We start from the raw sequence: 23,490 nt of genomic DNA, 5'->3' as shown, positions 1-23,490 counted from the left end.
AGAATTTAGAAGTGTGTGTGACTATATACCTTTTTTTAAAGGGTCCTCGCAGGCAAGCCATGAAAGAATTGACTAATGACATGCCCAGATTCCAGCGGTGGCTTATTAAAAACAAAATGAAAGCCTTCTATGCTCCAGTACATGCAGAAGATTTGAGAGATGGTGCACAATACTTAATGCAGGTACGTAATACCTATTAAAAGAGAACTTTTGTTCTCGAGATATGTTGTATTATACTGAGTAATTAATTCTGCACTAGATATCACAGTCCAATTCTAAAATATTTAATTGTTTTAAGATTATTGCTAACACTGTACAGTAACTTTGGTGGTCATGACTAGGTAATCCATGTTTTTCTGTGTTAGAAGGTAGGATTTAAAATTATTGTCCTGCAAGAAATCAAGATGATTGTGTCCTAGGCCTCACAATTTAAATTTTGCTATCTCTTGGCAGAAACCTCTCTAAAAGTTTGGTATCCTCATAGTTTGAGGGAAATGAACACCTTTTTCTTCTCCCCGCACATTACCATATAGCAAGAAGGGACTGAGGATATTTTTTTTCTCAAGACATCTCTTCCATATTAGAAGCTTCTGGATTGAAATTTGTATTGAGCTGCCTGGCTGACAAGCCCAAAGCCCAGGAGGACTTTCAGACACATGCCCACTCAGCCAGCCAGTCTGTCAAGGTAACAGGATCTGTATCTTTGCTCACAGCAGGAGTTAAAAGTCTGGTATTGGAGACCAGGTGGCAACAGAATGGTAAACCCCCTAACAGTGGATTTACAATGTCCCATCCCTTCCATCATTTTATGCTGAAGCCCTCCCTCCTGGATTTCTTTAAATGGACCTCAAGAATAGTTTTGAGGGATGCTAGGGAAGTGCACTGCAAGCCTAGTGCAAAGATGAGACATCTTGTTATGGGAATAAAATATGCCCCAAATCCACTTTCTGAAGTTTGTTTTTCTGCAAGGGGATGAAAGCTTAAATGTTGGCGACTTCCGCTAGGGACGCTGATCTGAGCGCCACGTTTCTCGGGGGCTCTCGAGAGAACCAAGAAACGTTTGAACTTGGGGGCAAATTTTTGCACCCCACCCCGGGTCTAATTAGTGGACCGAGGAACAGGAACACCCCTGCTGCCTTCAAGAGCGGTCTGACCCCCAATTTTGCTGAGAGAGTCTTCGGACTGCCGAAAACGTCTCTTTGGAATTAGGCTCAGATCTCCCCTATCTATCACCATCTAAGCAACTACACAGAAGCAAGAATACCTACTCTCCTAAAATCTGAGTAAGTTAAAAGAACTCTTTTGCTAAATTGCTAAATACATTGCTAAATACAATAGATTGCTAAATACATCTGCCGAATCTGTCTCTCCCCACTTAATGTATAAATGACTCTTTGAAAACAAGAGAAGATCAGATAAATCGGCAGGAATCTTATCAATTTGATCGGTGGGAAGACACAACAACTAAGATTTTTTGAAAGACGTCTCTGCTACCAATCAAAAACTACGACGTATAAAGAGGAGGGAGGAGGAGTAATCCCCCCACTTCGCGAGGTGTCGTCTTTCTAACTACACTAAGTCTTCCTACCACGTCCTTCCTGGAAATAATCTATCATTGCGAGAGTAGCAGAGAACTTGGAATCGGAAGTGTGGCATCATCGTGCAACTGGCAAATACCTCCCAAGTTCCTGAACAAAAGGAAGACGGAAGGTTTACGACACTGATTCCTGCAGAACCTCTCTGCTGTTTATAACCGGTCTTTGTCGAAACTTTACCAACTAAGTCTCAACGCAACTTTCAGAAGTAGCAACCATGGAATGTTTGATTAAACAGCTGGATCAATTTTCTGCTTTGATGAACCAAAAACTGGATTTTATCTTAGATGACCTTAAAGATATAAAAATTCAAATCATCACAATGAGGTCGGAGGTGAGATTAGAGGGTTCTTCAGATGACAAGAAAGATGAAGAACAGAAGAACCTTGCAAAGGAAATGGAGAATGACAACAAACAAACTGCAATAGTCCAGCTGGCATCAATGGATCTGAATGCGAGCGACTTAGATCTTTGTTTTTATAATCTGCCTGAGGAACTTTTTAACACCAGCTTGGAGGACCTAAAGGGTAGAAAAACGAGCTATGGGGATCTCCTTTATTGACTTTGAGATGGAAGAAACTGCAATGCAGATCTACTATGAAGATCATTCACCAGCCGAAGAAATCTTACCAACAATTTCCAAGGATGCTCTTCGATGTCTAGTCTTAATGAAGAAAAGAAAAAAATGCTGGAAATTCCAGACAAAGGAACTGATTTAAAAGAGTCTGGCTTGTCTTCTGGAAGGGATTAAACAGGAATTGGTTAAAAGGCTTGGTTTTAATGGAAATGAAATAACATAAGATATCAATATACTAGAAATATAATTTGTATTAAAATGAGTGGGAGAAATGGAGGATTTACAAAATAATTAATTTTTAATGAAAACTAAATGTTTCCTATTGTTCTAATCCATTTATTATTAGTGAGATTTACTAATTTTTTTTCTTCTTTTTTATGATTGTATTAATCATTAATCATTCTCTCTTTAAAGAATATAAATGCCAAAGAGATTGATAGGTATTAGTAATAATATTAGGATTAGAAGTTTATTCAAAAGAGATTACTAATTAATCAGTAGATGGAGGGAGGTGTAGGGGAAGTCAATATATTTTTGATCATACTTAACAATGTTTTCTATTGCATTTTATATTTTATTCTTTGTTTATACTAACTCTTGAACTTTATGTTTAATAATTTTGAAAAATAATAAGAAAATTATTTAAAAAAAGCTTAAATGTTGGCAGGCCAGACCTCTGAAGAGGTAGCTGTCCAGAGGTTGGCAGGGCATGAACTTCTATGCATGCACCAAACCTCAGGCCCTCCCCTATGGGGGTATTTAGTAGCTGAAAAAATAATCCTGTGATTGCCTAGTGCAGGGGTTGGCAAACTCATTAGTCAAAAGAGCCAAATATCAACAGTACAACGATTGAGATTTCTTTTGAGAGCCAAATTTCTTAAACTATATAGGTAGGTACTTAATGTTTATTAACTTAATGAACTTTAATTAAAGTTTTAAGTCTTAATTAAACTATAGGTACACTGAATAAAACTTGATATCATACTTAATAGTGATCTTATTTATTGATAAAAATTAAATTGTAAGTCCCTGCCATTTCCCCCTCCCCGTCTGGAATGCTCGTCTGGAGGCCTGGTCTACCACCATAAAAGCCTATTAGTAGACCTGGCCTCCAGCTGAGTCCCATTGGGAGGCCAGGTCTACCCACTGGCTTTCTTGGCAGTAGACCTGGCCTCCGGAGGCCCATAGAAGCCAATTGGTAGACCTGACCTCTGAAGGGGGACTTTTTCTCCTCCTCGGAGTCCAGGTCTTCCCCTAAGAAAGCCAGTGGGTAGACATGGGCTCCCAATGGGACTCAGCCGGAGGCCAGGTCTACCAAAGGAAGCCCGCCCCGCCCAACAGCTGATAGGCGGGGGGGGGCAGGAACCGCCGAGCCGCCCGCCCAGCAATCGCATGGCTAGAGGGGAGGGGAGCCTCCCACCCATTGAGGGCAAGGGAAAGGGGGACCTGGCCATTCTTCACGGTGGGGGGGGGGGAGAGACAGCGCGCCCGCTCGCCTGCTCTATCTCTCTCGCTCTCTCAAGCGCGCTGGCTCCACAGCCCGGCTGCCGGCGCGAGCAGGCGCGAGAGCAGGGGCTCCGAACCAAGTTCGGAGAGCTGCACTCAACGGGCCAAAGAGCCACATGCGGCTCGGGAGCCGCAGTTTGCAGACCCCTGGCCTAGTGGGTCGGGTTTTTTAATCTTGGGGTATTATTTTCTAGTAATGACTCTTATCTGTATTATAGCTAGAGCTGTCAAGCTTTCTGAACAAAGCCACAGATCTGAGTAGAGCAACTAGGGAAACTTATTCATATACACAGCCTTCAAACCAGCCATCTTCTTCACCGTCTAGTTTTCCAAGCAATCCAAGTCTTTTTGTCAAGACTACTTTCTTAGAATGAATCTACTTTAAGCTTGTAAAAGGTTTTAATGTGATTCTGTTATTAGGCTGCAGGTTTGGGGCGAATGAAGCCAAACACTCTTGTTATTGGATTTAAAAAAGATTGGCAGTTTGCTGACATGAGGGATGTTGATACCTACATCAACTTACTACAGTAAGTACAAGGTTAAACACATGTAATTCTGTGTAAAAAGATGTAATTCTGGAATCCATATATTAGTATATCATGGGACTTGCAAGGACTTGTATGGTGCATCTGTTTTCCCCATCCCAGCAGTTTTCCTCATAGCCTCTCACCTTTCCCTGCTTCCTTTTTTCCTTTCCACTCATCAGCCAACCTACCTTTTATCTGCCCCTCACCTTCAGCAATGTTTATTATTTATTTACTTCATTTATATCCTGCTTTTCTCCACAGTGGGGTCCCAAAGCAGCTTACATTGTTCTCCTCCCCTCCATTTTATCTTCACAACAACTCTGTGAGATCAGTTAGGCTTAGGGCCAAACCACACATTATGACATCCATAATTTTTAACTGGCTTGAGTTCAGCTCTACAAGGACCAAGCTAGGCATTAAGGCATCCATGGGGGACAAGATCACCTGGAACCACTAAGCTCTAGGACTGATCAGAATTGGGCCCTTGTAGAATTTTTGGAGCATGTGACTGGCCCAAAGTCACCCAGTGAGCTTCCACGATGGAGTGGGGATTCAAATCTGGGTCTCCTAGATCCTAGTCTGAAACTCTACTACATGACACTGGCTTTCATGGGGTGACTGCTGTTGATGGTAGCAAGGACCTGGTCCTAGTTGAAACATGCAAGTTGCATGGTAGCAAGTTGCCAGTGGTTGCAGCCTGGCCCGGCCCGATGAGACCTTCCTCAAAGGCCAAAACATCCCTGTGAAGGGCCCTGACTCCCCCCCCCCCTGCCTTTCCTGATAGAAACCAGGGCTCAAAGGCTGGTGATACTATTATGTCTATCTAGCAATGGCCACTGAGGACATTCATTTCTTAAAGCAACAGGTGTTCCTTTTATGATTTGGGTTATTTTAACACTCACTGTATCTTTTTAATATTTCAGATTTTTCTGCAAACCTGGGGTTTTTCCTCAGGTCTGTCCATGGCCCCAATCCACAAATGTGGCCACATTCAGAGTTAGATGTGTTGAAAAGCAGGGGACCCACAAGGAGTTGTGAGGGATCCCATTTCCCCCTGACCTGCTGTTTTGTATTTCCTATCCCTGAAAGCCCCATAGACTCTCCCCTTTTCACTCTTTCCCATCCACTAGCCAAACTACTTTCATCTACCCCCTTGTTTCAGCTTTCCATCCTTTCCTCCCCCTGCCAGCCTCTACCCAGGAAAACTATGGCCCAGTTAAGTGATGCTGGCTGGTGGGCAACCCCCAGTTCCACAATGGGGGACCTACAAGGACGTGCGGGAGGCAACTCATTTCCCCCTGCATCCCCCTTCCCATACTAATGCCTCTTCCCCTTGGCAACCCCCATGTGTTCATCTTCCTTACCATCCACTAACTTTGTATCTGCCCCCACCTTCATCTATATTTACTTCTTTTCTATCCCATCTTTCTCTACAATGGGGACCCAAAACAGCTTACATCATTCTCTTCTCCATTTTATCCTCACAACCACCTTGTGAGTTAAGTTAGGCTGAGAATGTGTAACTGGCCCAAGGTCGCCCAGTGAGTTTCCATGGCAGAGTGGTGGTTGAGTCCTAGGCCTCTCAGATTCTAGTCTGAACCTCAAACCACTACATAACACTGGCTTTTGTGGGGTGGCTGTTGTTGAACAGTAGCAAGCAGCTGGGCCTAGTTTATTAACAGTGCAATCCTATATAGACAGAGTAAGATAATCAATTTGCAGCCTGCTTTGGGGTGGTGTTTTGTTTTGTTTTTTTAAACAATAATATTAAAAACTCAGCATCAGATCTGTTAGTTCATCTAAAATGCTGAAAGTAGGGGGCTGAAGCTTTTGCTTGAGACATGAAGTAATTCCTTTATTCCAGATTGGTAAATGACATCTATTCTCTATAGGTTCCATTTACAATACAGCCAGTCACTTTTTTTGAGCTAGAATTGCTTTTTAAAATGTCTACCTGATCTATTACAGTGATGCCTTTGATGTTCAGTATGGAGTGGTTGTTATCCGGATGAGGGAAGGTCTGGATATTTCTCATCTTCAGGGGCAAGGTAATCCTCATCATAATATCTAGGCCATTTATGCCAGCTTGCATTTCCTGTGGGACTGCTTCAAGGCTTCCTTGGCATTATTCAGGATTTTACCAACCTTCAGAAGTGACTTCACTCCCATCTCGTTCTTTCCTGTTTTAACACGAACTTAAATTCAGCTTTGAGGCAAGAGTGAGGGAAATCGCCGCCGTTTCCAGGCATAGTCCTAACTTTGGGTTTCTCTCCCATGCCCATTCTGGCTTGTCCCTCCCACGTGTCTGTCCCTCCCATCCAATCCCTTCCCTCAAACCCGGAATGCTATGAGGCTGCTTATTGTTTATTTTCACAGTGAGTATGGGGAGGGAGGGTGGGTGTATGCATTGCTAGAGAGGGATTGTGGGGAAGGACTTGGGGGAAAATGGGGTGGTGGGTGGCTGTTCCTGGAAAGGTTCTGCAGGAGGAGAGAAATGGGGGAGACCCATGTGGGGGCAAGGATGACAATGGAGGAAGCTGTTTTTGTTAATGAGAATGCACAAAAGAGGGAGTGAAACATTGCTGATATGTGTAGGAAGACATCAACCGGAGAGAGGCTGGAAGGCCGCTCCTGGCAGGGAGCTGTTGAAGAAAGGAGAGGGAGGAATACCCATTTTTGCAAAAGCACGCACACAAACAGGGAGCAGTCCCTTTAAGAGCTGACCTGCCCCCTTCAAGTAAACTGAAACAAGGCTGCATTTTCAGGGGGAGGGACTCAGAAGCTCCGAGTGTCACTGGGAATTCATAATTCATCACAAGGTACTCCTCGAATTTCTTCAGGGGTGGGGGAGCCCCCATGCATACGATGTTTGAGAATTTGGGTCAGAAAACTGTGGGGCAAACCAAACAACAAACTTCCCCTGTATAAAAGGCCCTAGAGTCAGCCAAGGTATTTTCTTCCCCCAAGCAAGGTACAGTTTTGCCTCCCTCCCCCAGATATTACTTCGTAAACAGTACAAGAGAAGTTCCTGGAAATTTTCCTGGCATGTCATTTTCTTTTATTTTTAATTTCTTCATCATTAAGTACATGATACCTGCTAAGTCATTGTAAATGATCATAACTCCATGGCAAAATACATTTTAATGGGCTGCTCTGCTTCTATATAAAGAATTTTAGACACCTTGAAGATTTAACAGATAAATAATTATGGAATTAGAATTTAACAGGAGATGTAATTGTATTTACTGTGGCTTAAACTGACACAGTTACAGTTGCTTTAAAAGATCACTGTGCTTATCTTATATTTTGAGTTTTGCTTCAGAATGTCACAAACCCTACCCTTTTAACCCTACAGTTTCCGCCCTCTGTATCTAGTAATGTATTGTATCTGCTGACTGAGGATTCTCTGGTGAAATTGGCTTTAGCCATGAAAGTATATGCTACTTTAAATCTGTTGGTCTTTAAAGTGATGCAACACTTCTGTTTGGTTTTACTGTGTGTATCTGTGTGCCGTCAAATCACAACTGACTTATGGTGACCCTGTAGGGTTTTCAAGGCAAAAAGCATTCAGAGCTGGTTTGCCGTTGTCTGCCTCCATGTGAGTTGAGAGAGTTCTGTGGGAACAGTGACTGGCCAAGGTCACCCAGCAGGCTTCATGTGGAGGAGTGGAGAATCGAACCCAGTTCTCTAGATTAGAGTCCCCCATTCTTAAGTCCTAAACCATGCTGGCTCTTTGGTTCTTGTGGGTTATCCGGGCTGTGTAACCGTGGTCTTGGTATTTTTTGCTTCAAGACCTCGGTTACACAGCCCGGATAACCCACAAGAACCAATGAACTCTGACTGTGAAAGCCTTCGACAATATCATGCTGGCTCTGTTGGTTTTACTACAGCAGAAAAGAGCAAGAGTCCAGTAGCACCTTAAAGACTAACAACATTTCTGGTAGGTTATAAGCTTTCATGGGATTTTTTTCTGGAATCGAACAACAGGTTACCTCTGGGCAGAGATTTAGGAGTAGATATATAGGACCAGATCCAGTGCTGTACTTCTTCAGGAAGAAGGACTTCCACCGGCAGAATGCAAGTTTCACGCCTCCACACACACACGAGCCACACTCTGTGGACAGAAGTGCTCGCGCCTACAGGAACACTGAGCTGGATCTAAGCCATACTATTGGGGAGCTGTTGTTATTTACGAGACCAGCTTTAGGTGGTCAACACAAATGGGGGTGTTTAGGTGAGAGAGACTGAACACTGTTTGTGCTGTTTAATCCCCCCCAGTTGCCTGACCTTAACATTGGCCATGTATTCTGACGTAAAATTAGTTGATTATGGTCTTCATCTTGTAATTAATTTGTTTACATAAATTTGTTCACATTCACAGAAGAATTACTGTCATCACAAGAGAAATCTCCTGTAACCAAAGATATTATAGTAAATGTGGACTACAGCAAGAAGCCAGAGACAGTCACTTCTATGCCCGTGAGTGAAAAAGCTCCTATTCAGAAAGGTAACAATTTACTGAATATGATTTTGTTTGTTGCAGTGCAGGAATCCTTATTCAGTCTTATTTTTTAAAAAAATCCAGAGGTGTGCATGGACAGCTCACGGACTTTCTTTCTTTAATATCCAGTGGCACATTTCAAATGATCGTTTAAACTTGAGGAAACTTGTTTCCAGACAACAAGATGTTAGCCCAGTGGAAGATATTTACTTATTATTTCACATTTTTTGTACTGTTCATGGTTTGAGATTAAGTGGACGATATGAATACCAGTCAGTTTTTTAATTATTTCGTCAGTTTTAGGGAATGATCAAACATATTCAGAGACTTCCACTTGCAGACTAACACTCGGATAGGTAACTTATGCACAGGCATAACTGCTCCAATATTGTGAGAAATATAATTTGACTATTCAGTTTAGAATAAAGGCAACTGACAATGGAGATTTAGAAAATAATGCATGGGGTAGGAAAAGTGGATTGGGAGTTCTCCCTCTCTCACAATGGTAGCACTCAGGGGGCACCCAATGAAGTTGATGGGCAATAGTTTCAGGACAGACAAAAAGAAATATGTCTTTACTCAACAAGTAAATTGTGGAATTCACTGCCAGTGGATGTTATAGTCATGAATAGGCCTCTGGTTGAGGACAGTGATGGCTCCACTCTAGCTGGCCTCCCTACCCTCCCTTCCCCTTTCCTTCCCTTTTCCCTTTCCTCTCCCACCCCCCTGTTTGTCCTTCTTGTTATTAGTAGGGGTGACGCTGGGAATTTTAATGTTAATACTGGTAATGATTTCAAAGGTTGACCTATACATTGTATAGTGTATTTATTTTAAATTGTATGTATTTTACTGGTTATTAGCCACCCTGACTTTGACTGGGAAAGGATGGGGTAAAAAATAAATAAATAAATAAATAAATAAATAAATAAATATGCATAGGTTGCTTTAAAAGTGGATTAGATGGATTGTGGAAGATAGTCCATCAATGGCTACTGCCCATAGTAATTATTACATTAATCTATTTACATTTAAATAATATTAAATTATTAAACCTCTGAATACCAGTACTAGGAGGTAAAATCAAAGAAGGACTTGGCCTCTGCCCCATTGGCTCTCCAGGGTAATTTGGTTGGCCACTGTGTGAAACTGGTTGCTGGTCTAGATGAACTACTGGTTGAGCCAGCAGGGCTGTTCTTTTGTTCTGATGTGTACATGGCAAGCATATATCTACCGATGTGGGAAGTTTGTGGAAATCTTTCCCCCTTCCTTACATTGGGAGAATACTGTAGGGTTGTAAATTTGCAGTGAACTCTTTCCTTTCTTCCTGCACCATACCCTCTTCAGGGAAAAAATAATTTTCCTAATCATCACTTGTTTAAACCAAAAATGGACAACTGGTTCATCTCCCACCCCCCCACCCCCCAGGACTTTACAAAAAAAAAGTGTGGGACATACTAATCAGCAGGATTTGGTTGAATTCATTCACGTTTGCTTTTTCATAATGCCATTTTATGTTAAGCCTTAGAAATAAGTGTTGTTCGCATTTTCGTTAATACAGTTAATAACATCTTAATTTTTTTCTTACTTTTAAACCTTGCCTTATCTAGAAGATGAAGATGATGTCAAGAATCCAACACAGCCACTTTTGAAAAAAGGCAGGCCATTTTTCCATCTCTTGATTTTAATCCATTTTTCCATACCGTATCAGTCTATATTTTCTCATACTTTTAGTTTGAGGCAACATATCTCAGATGATAAAACTTCATACTTAGAAAGCTCCTATGGAATCCTGTGAGAAACATCACAGCTAGGATGTGCTTTTTTTGGCTTTTAGGAAGAATTTAATTTATTTTACATGTTTTGTAATATCTGTGTTCAAAATGAAAACAGGATTATAGTGAAGACAAGCTGTGCCAAGCTTTTAATGAACAAAACTGTATAGTGTCTTACACACACATACAGTATCCAAAGGACATCATCATAACCTCGGCCCAGTGGGACATTTAAATTTGCCATCTTTTACAAACACTATTCCACTCTCTGCCTTAGCAAGTGTGTTTTAAGTAGTCAACAATATGAAGTGGAGGGGAGCTATTCGGAAAAGGAAAGTAAACTGTGATACCACACACATTAACTCACTTGGGGTACATCTTAAAGTAGGTCTTTAAGTTGTGGCCATAGGTAGAATACTGAGTGCATTATTCTCTCTCCTGTCTGCCTGGTACTGCCCATGACTCCTTTTGCCTAGTTTCTGAGGGAGCAACCACTTGGTCTCCTCAGACAGGGGATGAGGACTGTCTACAATATAGGCACTGCCCATCATTAAAGATGTGCTTTGTCCAGAAAGGGCAGCACTTACTAGCATTTCTGTTTGTGCCACATCCATTGCCTGAAGTGAAATATCTCTTACCTTCACGTGGGCTTTGGACAGCATCATTTATCTGCATAATAGGCTGTTCAGAACATTAGTCCTCTAGCCTCAAACTTCTGCCTGAATAGGTAATCATAGAGTTTTTGAGTGCCTGGGCAAAAAATATTTTGAGCATCTTTGCCATTCCTTTTCTATGCATGCTATGGCATTTCCTCCTTGGAGAGTTTCATCATTGGCATCTGGGAGCTACTGTGATGCGCAGGAAGGAGGGCCTGTTCTGAAACACATTGGGTCCTAAGCACTTGCCAGCGTGTTACCTCTGCCTTTCTAATATCCTGTCATTATGCTTGCAGTCTTTCCACAGCTGTCATCTTTGTAGACTCTGCAGTCTTCACAGGAACCTTCTCTCTCTTTTCCATGTCTTTCCATCTCCTCTTTAATAGATCTTACTTGCTTGTGTCTTTCTCATCAAACTTGTCTCTTTAGATTCTGGACAGGACTTGGATTTTTATTCCAGAAAATAGTTAAATTCTGTGGTTGATCAGAGTAACGTTTTTAAATATGAAAGTCTTTTAAGATTCTCTGTAGCCATGACTTTGAAGGGTTCTTTTGTGCACTCAAGCAACACAAAATTGCAAGAGGTCTGTAAAATAAGGTGCTAAGCCAACATTTTAGCAAGAAAATGAAAATAATTAATTTTGATTTAAGATCTCAAATGAAGCAGCTTTTGTATAGTTTCCTTGTCTGGTTTTTAATGGGATGGATGACATCTACTGATGCTTCCTCCTTTATGTAGAAGTAGATGAAGTATCAGTCAGTTTTGCTATGCAGGGCTGTCATGAGATTTCTGCCCTGCTTACTAGGGCAAGACCTGCTCAGTGTTGGGCTTCTGTAGCTTTGTGATGGGATTTAAAGCACTGTATGTTCCATCTGCTGTACTGGTTGGTGGAAGAAAAAAAAAAACAGTTGTTGCTCCCTAATGAGATTGCTTAGCTGTCATGTCCTTTACCCAGAGGGGTAGGGAAGGAGAATAGTTTGTTCAAAAGTTCACATTTCTGGAGGCTTGGTACCTTGAAGTTCATTGATACAAAGGTCTTCCAATAGTTTTCCAGAAAGTAAAGCTGGGGAGGAGGTGAAATTGTGATGCTAGAAATAAACAATCTGCAATTACATTCTGTAGTGGGAAATAACTATCAACACTTCTGCTTGTTTCATTTCTTTCAAGCATCTCTTCTCAATTTGACAGACCCTAAAGGCCCATCTGCTCCTCTGAACATGGCTGATCAAAGGCTCCTCGATGCAAGTTCTCAATTTCAGAAAAAACAAGGCAAAAACAATATCGATGTCTGGTGGCTTTTTGATGATGGGGGTAAGATAAATGTTTAAAACATTGCAGCACTGTTAGAAATGTTAGTATTGCAAAATGTTAGTGTGGAATCAATGGTGATGTGTTTCTTTTTTCATATAGGATTGACATTATTGATTCCATATCTTCTGACAACCAAGAAAAAGTGGAAAGACTGTAAGATCAGGGTGTTCATTGGTGGGAAAATAAACAGAATAGATCATGACAGAAGAGCGTAAGTGAATTCAAACATTTGTCAAGTGTGTTATCACATCTTAAATCAGCATTTTGCATTTCTCCAGATTATTGGGAACAATAATTTGCGTTAGCATTTCAAACACAGGCTTGAATTTAACATGATTTTATAGAACTTAACAAAATGATAACCTTTATCCTCTGTTCTAATTTTTTGTGAATGTTATTAAATTGTGCAGCCTCTGGAAGTAAATATTATATAAGAGATGTAGTATTTGTTTAAGCACACTGTTTTAGTTTGTTTAAATAGGCACAATATTTTTAGCATTAAAATATGGCTACTCTGACACTACAGGATAATGTGGGCTAAATTCAGGCTAAGTATTCATTTAATCGACAGTATTTGATTAAATGAATTGAATATTGTTCGATTAAATTTAATTGACAATATTCATTTAACTGTTAATTGACAATATTCATTTAACTTCTTGAACTCTTTTAGGATGGCTACGTTGCTGAGCAAATTTCGAATAGATTTCTCAGATATCATGGTCCTTGGGGATATTAATACAAAGCCAAAGAAAGAAAAGTAAGTTTATATGTGTGTGGACTATTTCAGTTTTTTATATCATTTTTATAACTGTGTAGCTGACAACTACAAGCTGCTGTTGTCAGCTGTCACCAGCTGTTACTATGGAAATAAAGAATTATAGGTAACGTTAATGAGTGAGCCATTTTGAAAGAAATGCATTAATGAATTGTATGCCATTTAATAGAATAAAATAAAAATATCAAATACTTGGCCTAACCTCAAATAATAGTAAAATTCAGATGGAATTCTTGCTTCATTTTTGCTCTGATTTCTGGCCATAAAAAACAAATTGTTGCCACAGTGTTAAATAGTACATTTCCCCCACACAGCTTGAGCAAAAGTAAAATGTTTGATTCTGGTTAAGAATATTTAACTTTTTTCATTCATTAGTATAAAATTATTACTTAAAAAATTAGTAAGGCAAAACATTAACAGAGTTGTATTGTGTTGGCATAATAAATCTGAAATCTTAAACTAGTAAATAAACTCCAAATATAAATGGCCTTAAAACTTAAATCTGTTCTTTATTATTTATGCTATCGTATACTGAAGGAAGCTCTGAGCTGTTGTTTCTCAGCTCCCTAAGCTAGATGGCAAATGTCTTGTAAAAGTGCAGGGAGCTTTGAAAGCAGTTTCAAAAAGGTGGGAAATTTTTTCTAAAGTTTGCCAGGAAAGGTTGAGCCATTGCATTCTCAGAAATGGCAAATCCTGCCTGACTTGTTCTGTGGTCTTTTAAATACATTACAGTATAGCATGGGAAAAATAACAGTCATCTCCCATCTTTGTGGATGCATAAAGCAGCATTTTCGTTCCATGCCTTTAGTATAAGGATTTCAATTCACAATTTGAGCACCAACTGTGTACTGAAATGCTTTCCAGCGTTGCAGCTTTTGACGAAATGATTGAGCCATTCAGACTTCATGAAGAAGATAAAGAACAAGACATTGCAGATAAAATGAAAGAAGATGAACCTTGGAGAATCACAGACAATGAAATTGAGCTGTACAAAACCAAGGTATATTTGTAATTCCCCTTCATGCATAGTTTTGACTGTTATTAACTCTTCTGTATGTAACTCTTCAGTTGGCTTTGATCTGTCACAACTGTAAATCAGACTTCTCGTGAATAGGTCTCTTCTACTTAGTCTTACATCACCAATGTTCTAATTTGAATTGCAGAGTCACCGCCAGATTCGGCTAAATGAATTACTGAAAGAGCATTCAAGCACAGCTAATCTAATTGTTATGTAAGTACTTCTTTCTATGGTTCTTCACATTTGCACTAGAAACAAATAATCCCATAACTGGTGAGAAAATATTACAAGTACCACTGACACTACCAAAAAACAAAACACAAAAAAAGCTGGCTCCTATGAACAGCTTCCACAAACTATTTTTTGTGCTAGTAGGTCTTTCCCCTAGCATACTCCTGAAAAGTCAATGTGGAGGGTTGCAGGACCATCTTGAATAAAATGCCAGGAGGGCTTCAGTGAAAAGGGGCAGTTGCGTAGGAAGATGATTTGCTTTTGTTTGTTAGCAGAGCAAGCTCAATGGAGTAAGCTGTCCACTAGCCCCTTCTTTACTTCAGCCCTTTGTGCTTGTGGCATTTTGTTCATGTGTGTACTGTGATTCTTACCATTGGTTTTTTTTTGTGTGTGTGGATTATGGTGTTCCTGAAGACAATGCGGAGGAAGGGTACATCTGCCTCTGCAACCTCATGTGCAGGCAGTTTGTAGCCTGAACCCACTTATGTTCTCAGACGCAAGGTACAATATATTTTAAAAATAAGCTTAATTAGCCACTGGGGGCATTTTATTCATCGTCTTTATCTCCCAAAGCATTCCCAAATGCTGTATTGATATTGACCATATCTCCTGTCTGTCAAGGGAATTTTTTCCCCCATAGGAAACAAAAATATTTGGTGTTAGGTATTAATTTCATGTAAGGAACATCATGATGTCAAAATGTTGTAATATAGCTGAGCCATCGGGATTAGGTAATTACCCCACAAATATGCTCTGGTTATACTGTGTGCTCAGTTCAGAATGGAACAACCCAAAAGTTGTGCCCAAGGTGCCGTTAGATTGTTAAAAAAAATTGATTTATCACTGTAATTTGTGATAAACATATACAGCTGAAAAAATCAACAGACATTTTAAATTTGATTACAGTTTTCACAAAGTGCACTCACCTTTTCTTATGGTAAGAAATGAGGAACCTGATGTAATGCTATGATGTGTGATGTCATCCTTCTGAAGGCCCTGACAAGCCTGTAACAATTAAGCTGTTCCATCACATGGGTCCATTGAATAGTCTGGGAGCAACTGATGCTATAGTATTGCTGGAGCTAAGCAGATATGGACTTGTTCGTCTTAATTGAGAGTCCCATATAGGAGTCTAGATATGAAGCAGAATCCATTCAGCAATAATCTTGAATCTATTAGAAAAGTCTGAAAATGTTTATGCTTTTAATTCAGAGCTCAAGACATGGACTAGTTATGAATGCAGTCTTTTAAGACTGCTCAGGTTGATCAAGTTCCATTTTGTATGTACAACAAAGCTTCACTGCCTTGCCTGAAGCCTGTTTCCTGATGTCTAATTGTGGAATTCCCGTGTCTGGCATCTTCTAGCTAGACTTTTAATTTCTTAAGTAATGTAAAATACTTCCTATGCCAGGCCAGATAATTCTGCAGAAGGCATGACATACCCTGTATCTCTCTGCCAGATCACTCCAGAGTTGTGAAGAGGTTTCCACAAATGATGTCATCCAGACCAGACATTCATTTTAAGTTCAATGTTTTAGCATTACTCTTTATGACTGGCTATTTGTCTGGTTCCCTTACGATCTATTTATCCCATTCACAAGTTTTGAAAGTGTCTCAGTTCAGTATGTCTCAGTTATTCAATGGGGTATTGCTCAGCACAGGCGAGTTCAGCCTGAATAGCTGGACCTCCTGCTGGGTTCAGCCAAGTTACTAGGAAATTTTGAAAAATGGCTTAAAACAGAAAACTTATAAGTATGTTTAGGGTCCTGTGTTCTTTAGGATCCTATACTGTGTGCTCAGTATAGGAATGTGGGTATTCTTTCTTTTACTTTTTACCACTTTTAGATGTTTCTTGATAATGTTCCAGTTTCTTAAAAATGAACTTCATTTTGATTGTGATGCTGTACCTTTGGGATTGTTTTTACACTCTGCGTACTTAAAATCACATTTTGTTCACATTGTTTCTTCAATGTATTGGATGTTTTCTCATATAGGAAGCTTATAAGGAATACACATGTGAACCACCTGTTGGAACTACTACTGGTGGTGGTGTAGAATTTGGACCTCTGCTTGGGTCAGGGCCAGGCTGAGAGTGCAGCAGTTAAGCCAGAAAGCACATTGCATGTCTCCAGATGCTCAGGTCCTCCACAGAGGTTTGCTTCATAACAGCATCCAAAACTCCAGCAGGCAATGAAGTTTAGTGGTCTGAATTCCCCTTCAGTCTCAGATTGGGTGGTGTGAAGTGGAAGTGTATTCTCTGATGGAAGGCAAGGTACTTCTCTAATGGACTGCTGATATTTTGGAAGGCTTGTAATGCTAAGTACCCTGATTACTGCTAACTTTGCAAAAGCCATGTATCAGGCAGAATTGTTAAGGCATTGTCCCAAGTGATGGTTATAATCTGTTATTACTACAAAGTATTATTTAACATTTTGGGTGCCAAACCATTGTCAGTTAACTTTTATGAAATAAAGTGTAAGTAGTGGCTGTCTCTTAGTAGTAAAACATTTTTACATTAACCAACTCTATTAACCTGGCATTTTGCCTTTTCCCTTCCTTCCTTGCCCTGTAGGAGTTTGCCAGTGGCACGAAAAAGCGCAGTATCAAGTGCACTGTACATGGCTTGGATAGAAGCTCTTTCAAAGGATCTGCCACCAATTCTCCTTGTTCGTGGGAATCATCAGAGCGTTCTTACTTTCTATTCCTAAACACTACTGCACAACGTACAGCTGCAAAGATAATGGTACTTCAGTGCCTAAAGGAGAGAGACTGGGATGTCACATGCAGGCAAAAAGTGACTACTCTTTCACTGTTCCACTGACTTGAACAAAGCACACAAGGAAAGTCACTGTACTCCTAAAGTTGTGAAAGCTTCAGTTGTCTAATTCTTCTGTAATTTAACCTTGCTTAATGGGGGAAGATTCTTTGTTAGACTGAAGAATGAATAAACAGGTTTTTCTTTGCTACTTGAACGGCAGCAATAAAAGTGTTTATTTTTGATCAATAAAAGGATTATAGATTTATAAAAGCCTTTTAGCCTTGAGGTGCCTTCTGAAGTTAACCAAATTTCATCCATATATCCTATTTTGTAAATTTATAAATAATGTCAAAGTCTGCCATTAGATCAATCTTTAGTTTCTAGGTTCTTCCATCTTACAATAAGAAATCTATGTTTTAGTCTTCCATTAAGCTATTAGTTTTTACTTTTGTAAGTTTCCTATTGTTCAGAATGGTAGCTGTTCGTTTTTTAAAGGTGTCTGTTGGCTCTGAAACAGAAGAGAAAAAGTGTGGCAGGTTGACTGTAATAAAAACCAAATTCATAACGTTAATGTCCAGGACTTTGTACTGTTCAGTTTGTACCACTGAATAAAGCTAAAATATACTAAATAAGAGAGACCTGGTTCTCAAATTCCATAGTATCTATTTCTCTTTATAGATTATTTTGGTGCAGATTAGTAGGCCAGTCTTCATTCTGCAGTTCTGCTGTGATACTGTAGTTCTGTTACAGAATGATGTCACATAGGATGTGATATGGAATACTGTTTAACGGGATACTTCCATAGATGGTATGTAGAATCTTTGTAAGGCCATCTAAATAAATCTGTCAATTCATTCACCTGGTTAAATGAACCACATTTTATTCAAGTTGTTCCAAGGTCAATTCATTCCATTATCAGAATCTACGTTCAATCTTGTTAAATGCTCAGGTTTGATCCTCTTAACCTTACTATTTAAGTTGTACATGACATCTTGTGAATTCAAGAACTGCCAATTTGTGTGCCCTCCTAGTCTGTGTGTGGGGGCATGTGCGTGTGTGTGGACTGCTTTCTGATTTTTTAAATCTCTAAATTGCTTATTGAAAAATCACTTGAAGCTTTTATTCAATGGTTAGTACTGGGGCTTGTTTCTATACTTCACAAGAACAAATTAAAAACCTTGCAGCCTCTCTGCATCAATATGGGGTGCTGTACTGGACTGAACATCTATAATTTCACTGTCACTGAAAGCAAATATAACAATATATTTTTACGCAGGACAAGATCCAGTTTTTGGAAGGGCAAAGCTACCAGTGCTTTTTGGAAGGGCAAAGCTACCAGTTGTTTAGGTGATTATTTCAGAAAGTGATGTGCAGTCTAATAAGTTACAGTTCTCATTGTCTTTCCCAATGGTGATTGTGTTCTTGGTTTGTTTGTTTTGTCTTTTCAGAAGTGCAATACAAATTGGCTGCTAGGGTAGAGTAAATCAGTGCCAGTATCTATGTTTCAAAGGAAATTGGAAGTTGTAAAAAGAGCAGTTTACTATCCGAAAAACATTCCCTGTGTGTAATTAATAGCATTGATACAGGTTTGCAGTACATATTGGCATGAGGGTAGGGGATACAACATTCAGCAAATCTGAATTTCATTTTTTTATGTACAGATGGACAATAGGGCATGAACTTCGTGCTGCTATTGCAACAATGTGCACTTATTCAAAGTTCTGCCCATACAGAATAACCATTGCTTGTGATCTGTTAAAGGAACCAAATGAAAAGTGTTTATGCACGTGCGTGTGCCCTGTGTCTAAAGTGATATCAAATATATGTAAAGGTTGCTTCTCATATGAGAATTTGTACGCACACACAACATCCCACCAACAACTCAGCAATTGTAAAATTTACTCTAACCCTCCTGCAAATTGTTAGCAAGAGGCAAGTTTGGGACATAGCCATTTCAATTTCTATTTAGTATAAATTGAAGTTTTCTTTTTGGTACCATGTTTTCTTAAGTTCCAATCAGTAATGACTTGAAATAATTGTTTTCCATTGACACTCAGCAATACCATTTCTATAGATAAAATTTTATTTTATTGAATTAGGAACTGTTTGGAAAGTAGCTAATTAAATCAATTATTTATTTGTTTTCTTATGTTTGTATTAGGCTTTACTTTTTACATCTTTTTATATACTTTTCTGTTATTTAAAAATGATCTATGGTCTTAATTTAAAGATTGAGCTTTGGTTGGTACTATCCACAGTTTGAAAATGTCATATTTTGATAATACTATACTGTAACTGTTGCACACAATGGCTTTTCTAATGTTTTAACAACGTTGAATATTGCAGTTACTACTCTGTATTGAGGAAGGTTTACTGCAATAAAAGGGAGTGAATTAAAATAAGTTGCCTAAACTAGCCTACCTTTGTTGATTATATTCGTTTACTTCTGGTTGTAGTACACTTTTCCTATTGGAATCACTTTAATATGTTCAAGAAATATTGAGATGTGTATAGAAATTTGATGTGTTCAGAAGCAGAGTGTTACAGTGCTTTTAAGGGAATGTCCTTTTATGCCTAATCCTATGGAGAGTCTCCCCTCCCTCTAAAAATGAATGTCTCCTTTTGGTCATATCGATATAGACTTGAATTTAAACTTCCTGATCCCGTGGCTAGGGAGGAGCTGAACCTGGAGTCTCGCATACTTGTTAAAAGCCCAGAGCATGACTAGGTACAGTCACTGATATGAGCTGTAGAACCTGAGCAACATTCTGATATGAAACCTTGATGCACCCTGCCCAGCAATCTTGCCTGACAGTGGCTGTCCAGATGGCCCCTTGCTAAAAATCATAAGCGAGGCAAAATGGAAGCAGACACGTTTGTTCCTGGTACCTGCTAACGGGAAATGTGAAAAGGCACGTAGTCCCTACAGATTTTTAATTCATGCCGTTGACAGACCTACCTGCCATGAATGTATGTAATCATTTTTAAACTGCCTACCTCAGTGGCCACCACATCACCCAGTAAGAATGAAATGTTTGGTTTTGTTTTGAATATCTTGTTAGTCACTTCCATGGAATAACCGATACTTTGAACTGATAAATTCTCCTGTTCAGTTTCCACACACTGTTCGTAATGATAATAAAATTCTGCAGTGTTCCCCATTGTTGAAATAACATAAGTATACTGTTTCTACCACCACTATTGGGAAATGGAACCTGATGTGTGTGTGTGGGGGGGGAGAAGAGAATAGTTGGTAAGTGCCATTTATCAAACCTGCTTCATTTCTAAGCCCTCGAGCTCCATCTTGTGGTGAGAATGGACACATCTATGGAAGCATTTTTAACGATTGCATTAAAAAAATTCAAATAAACTTTAATTGGGGTCTGAAATTTTAGCAATTATATGGACTTTATTCTTCTCTGATGACAGTTATAACTGGTATTCTTAGATTAATAGACATGACACTAAAGGAGATTAGACAAATACATGGAGGAATGATGATATCCAAACAGATCCTCCAAAATGGTGTTAGGAAGGCTGAGGGATGTGTGATGATGACAACCAGTGCCATGATTATTAAAATGGGAGATTCCTGAGTTATACCTCCTTGTAAATTATTTTTCAAACTAGAAATTACTTTTGAATACTAGCCAGGTGGGTACATGTGGTTACAGTGTAGTGAGGGAAAAGCACGCATAGGCAGAATGTTTGCAGCATCGGCATACACAGAAGAGGTTATCCTTGTCTTTACTTTGAACCTTCCAAATACCTTATTTTTCAATAGGTGAGGGGTTAAGACTGTTTGGATATTATTTTCTTTTGTCTGCCATTTGTCCTTCTGCAGTGAAATTTCAGATACCAGGCTTAATGAAACAGTATGTTCATTTTTCTGCTCCTACCCCTCTCCCATGGCCCCATCTACTCCCAAGGCAAACAGCCCAACTACATGTTATGGGTAAGCCCGGGACAACTATGGCCATCAAGGCCATTTTGAATGAGAACCTAATTAGGCCTATGATGCAGCAGTACCATGTAATCTTGTCCTCACCCCCACCTTATGAAGTGTTGAAATAGTTGTGGAGGGTGGTTTTGGCACTTCAAAAAGTGAGTGGAAACAAGATTGTTTCCTTATGCTGGGAAAACTGCGATTCTCAGCTCTGCCATCGTTCAATGTTATGTCAATGGGGGGTCTTTGCAGGGAGCGGGGGGTGCTGTTTTTCAAGATAGGAGAATCACCAGCAGCTATGCCTCTTACACAAGCCCCGAAGTTGGTGAAGATTGGGTAAGGGGTTCAATTTTATGGGTCCCCAAATGGAGAAAAATACAGGCTCATAAAATTGGACCCCCTGACCCATCTTTACAAAACTTGTAAATTTTCAGCAAAGCTGCAAATTTGGTGGCTCTATCTAAAAACAACAACAACACCCCTCCCCAGAGCCCCACAAAGATTTCCCATAGGATTCAATAGACCCAACATTTTTTGGATGTTTGAAAAAAGATGGGGAGGAGGAACCCATAGTATGGGGATTCAGGTCTGGTAGCTGCTGGAATGATTATGTTTTGCTCTGCCAATGTATGGATATTTTGCAGCAGCCCTATCCTCTGTGTGTGTGTGTAAAGTGCCATGAAGTCACAGCCAATTTATGGTGACCCACTGTGGGGTTTTCAAGGCAAGAGACTAACGGGTGGTTTGCCATGGTGGTCCTTGGTGGTCTCCCATCCAAATACTAACCAGGACTGACCCTGCTTAGACCCAAGATCTGTGGAGGCTGAATCAAGAGTAGGATAATACTGTAAGGCAAATGGTAGAACAATATGTGAAGTTTTTTTTGCTGTGTTCAACAATATATAGTTATTACAGGAGGTCCCTATAAAGCAATAAAGAAGGCTATGAGAAAAGATCCCATTCCAGTGTGTTGAACCAACACAGATGTGAATAGAATGTACTTATAAAGGTATGATCTAATCTTTTGATTAGAAACTGCAAACCCTGTGCTGAAACTACTAAGCAAATACTGAAGCAGCTTTGGAATGTGGCTTCTAAGCTGAGAGCATTGTAAAAACATCAGGAAGTTGAAATCTTGAAAATCAGATTGCTTTGCCTGTTCACTAAGTGTCAAAAGACGTAGGCTGCAGCCTTAAGAACAATTTCCTTGGAGTAAGCTCCACAGAACAAAATGGGACTTACTTCTGAGAAGACTGCCTAGGATTGCTCCCATAGGCTCTTAGTCAGGAATGTTATGCTGAGGAAGCATAACAGTACACCGAGAAGGTAGAAATGAAACCCTAAATGTTTACAACTACTTAGTGCAATCCTAAAGAAGAGTTACACCTCTCTAACTCATTGTTCAACAGTTAGGAAGGTGTAACCCTGTTTAAGTTTACCCAGTTAATTTGTAAATTTAAATTGGATTGGATTTTAAGTGCCAGGCGCCCAAGTGTTCAGGTAGGCCCTAAATTTTATCATGGTCCTTATTGATATTCCATCCACGACAGAGAAGTTAAATCTGTCTACTGTAGCATTATTTCACTAAACAGTTCTGGCAATTTGCAGTCATAAAATCCCAGCTTCATAATGCATAAACCTGAATTCTTTCACAGAGCACCTGAGAAGTTCAACTTTGTTCTAGCGGGACAACGCATATCTGAGATGATTTCCTAGTGTTTGGCAATGTCAGCAAAGAGTAGCTACATTCATCTTGCAGTCAGAGGGCAGCCTGGTCAGTGCTGATGCAAGTTTAATAGAGGATTCCATTATATTTAGATAACTTTACATATTTTATTTTAAACCACACACACACCTCTTCTATAAGACGCCTAAAGTTGGGGTGGGGTGGGGGTCAGGATGCACAAGTCATTCCAGCACTGTAAATTTAAGCTTGAGCACTGGTGAAATGTAATCTCACAACAACCAAATAGTTAGCTGTTGTATCCCTCTCCTCTCCCCCAAAACTGCACGTTGTCTGCATAATTGACCAGTCATTTGTATAATGGAAAAGAATAAAGCTTGTGTTTTTATAATCCAATATATGCAGGTAATTATGGTTAAGGGGAAACCAGGCTACAAGATATATATTCAATAGCACAACCCACAGAGAGAATTGTTGCTTTAGAGGAAGACAAAATAAATCAACCTAGAAATTAAGGGAGTATGTGCTTCACCTCAAAGGAAATGAGTTTGTCAGAGTCAACCAGTGCCATATTACTATCCCAAATCAACGTTAACCACATAACAAAATAAGGATTTCATAGGGATTTA

General features: G+C 39.6%; 1 protein-coding gene across 1 annotated transcript in view; it reads left to right on the top strand.

The window, feature by feature from the left end:
• SLC12A2 (solute carrier family 12 member 2) overlaps positions 1-17,245 on the top strand; it is a 65,824-nt gene extending 48,579 nt beyond the window's left edge. The window contains exons 17-27 of the mRNA XM_056848036.1: positions 42-182; positions 4,099-4,205; positions 6,174-6,253; positions 8,587-8,712; positions 10,314-10,361; positions 12,333-12,446; positions 12,546-12,657; positions 13,120-13,206; positions 14,089-14,224; positions 14,388-14,455; positions 17,046-17,245. Of these exons, the coding sequence (XP_056704014.1) occupies positions 42-182; positions 4,099-4,205; positions 6,174-6,253; positions 8,587-8,712; positions 10,314-10,361; positions 12,333-12,446; positions 12,546-12,657; positions 13,120-13,206; positions 14,089-14,224; positions 14,388-14,455; positions 17,046-17,181 (1,155 nt within the window). The 3' untranslated portion in view covers positions 17,182-17,245. The remainder of the gene's footprint in view (positions 1-41; positions 183-4,098; positions 4,206-6,173; positions 6,254-8,586; positions 8,713-10,313; positions 10,362-12,332; positions 12,447-12,545; positions 12,658-13,119; positions 13,207-14,088; positions 14,225-14,387; positions 14,456-17,045) is intronic.
• The last annotated feature ends 6,245 nt before the right edge of the window (positions 17,246-23,490 follow it).

Source organism: Euleptes europaea, chromosome 4, assembly GCF_029931775.1.
Source record: "Euleptes europaea isolate rEulEur1 chromosome 4, rEulEur1.hap1, whole genome shotgun sequence".
NCBI lineage: Eukaryota > Metazoa > Chordata > Lepidosauria > Squamata > Sphaerodactylidae > Euleptes > Euleptes europaea.
Note: the sequence above shows the minus strand (reverse complement) of the source record. Positions and strands in the feature narration are given on the sequence as shown.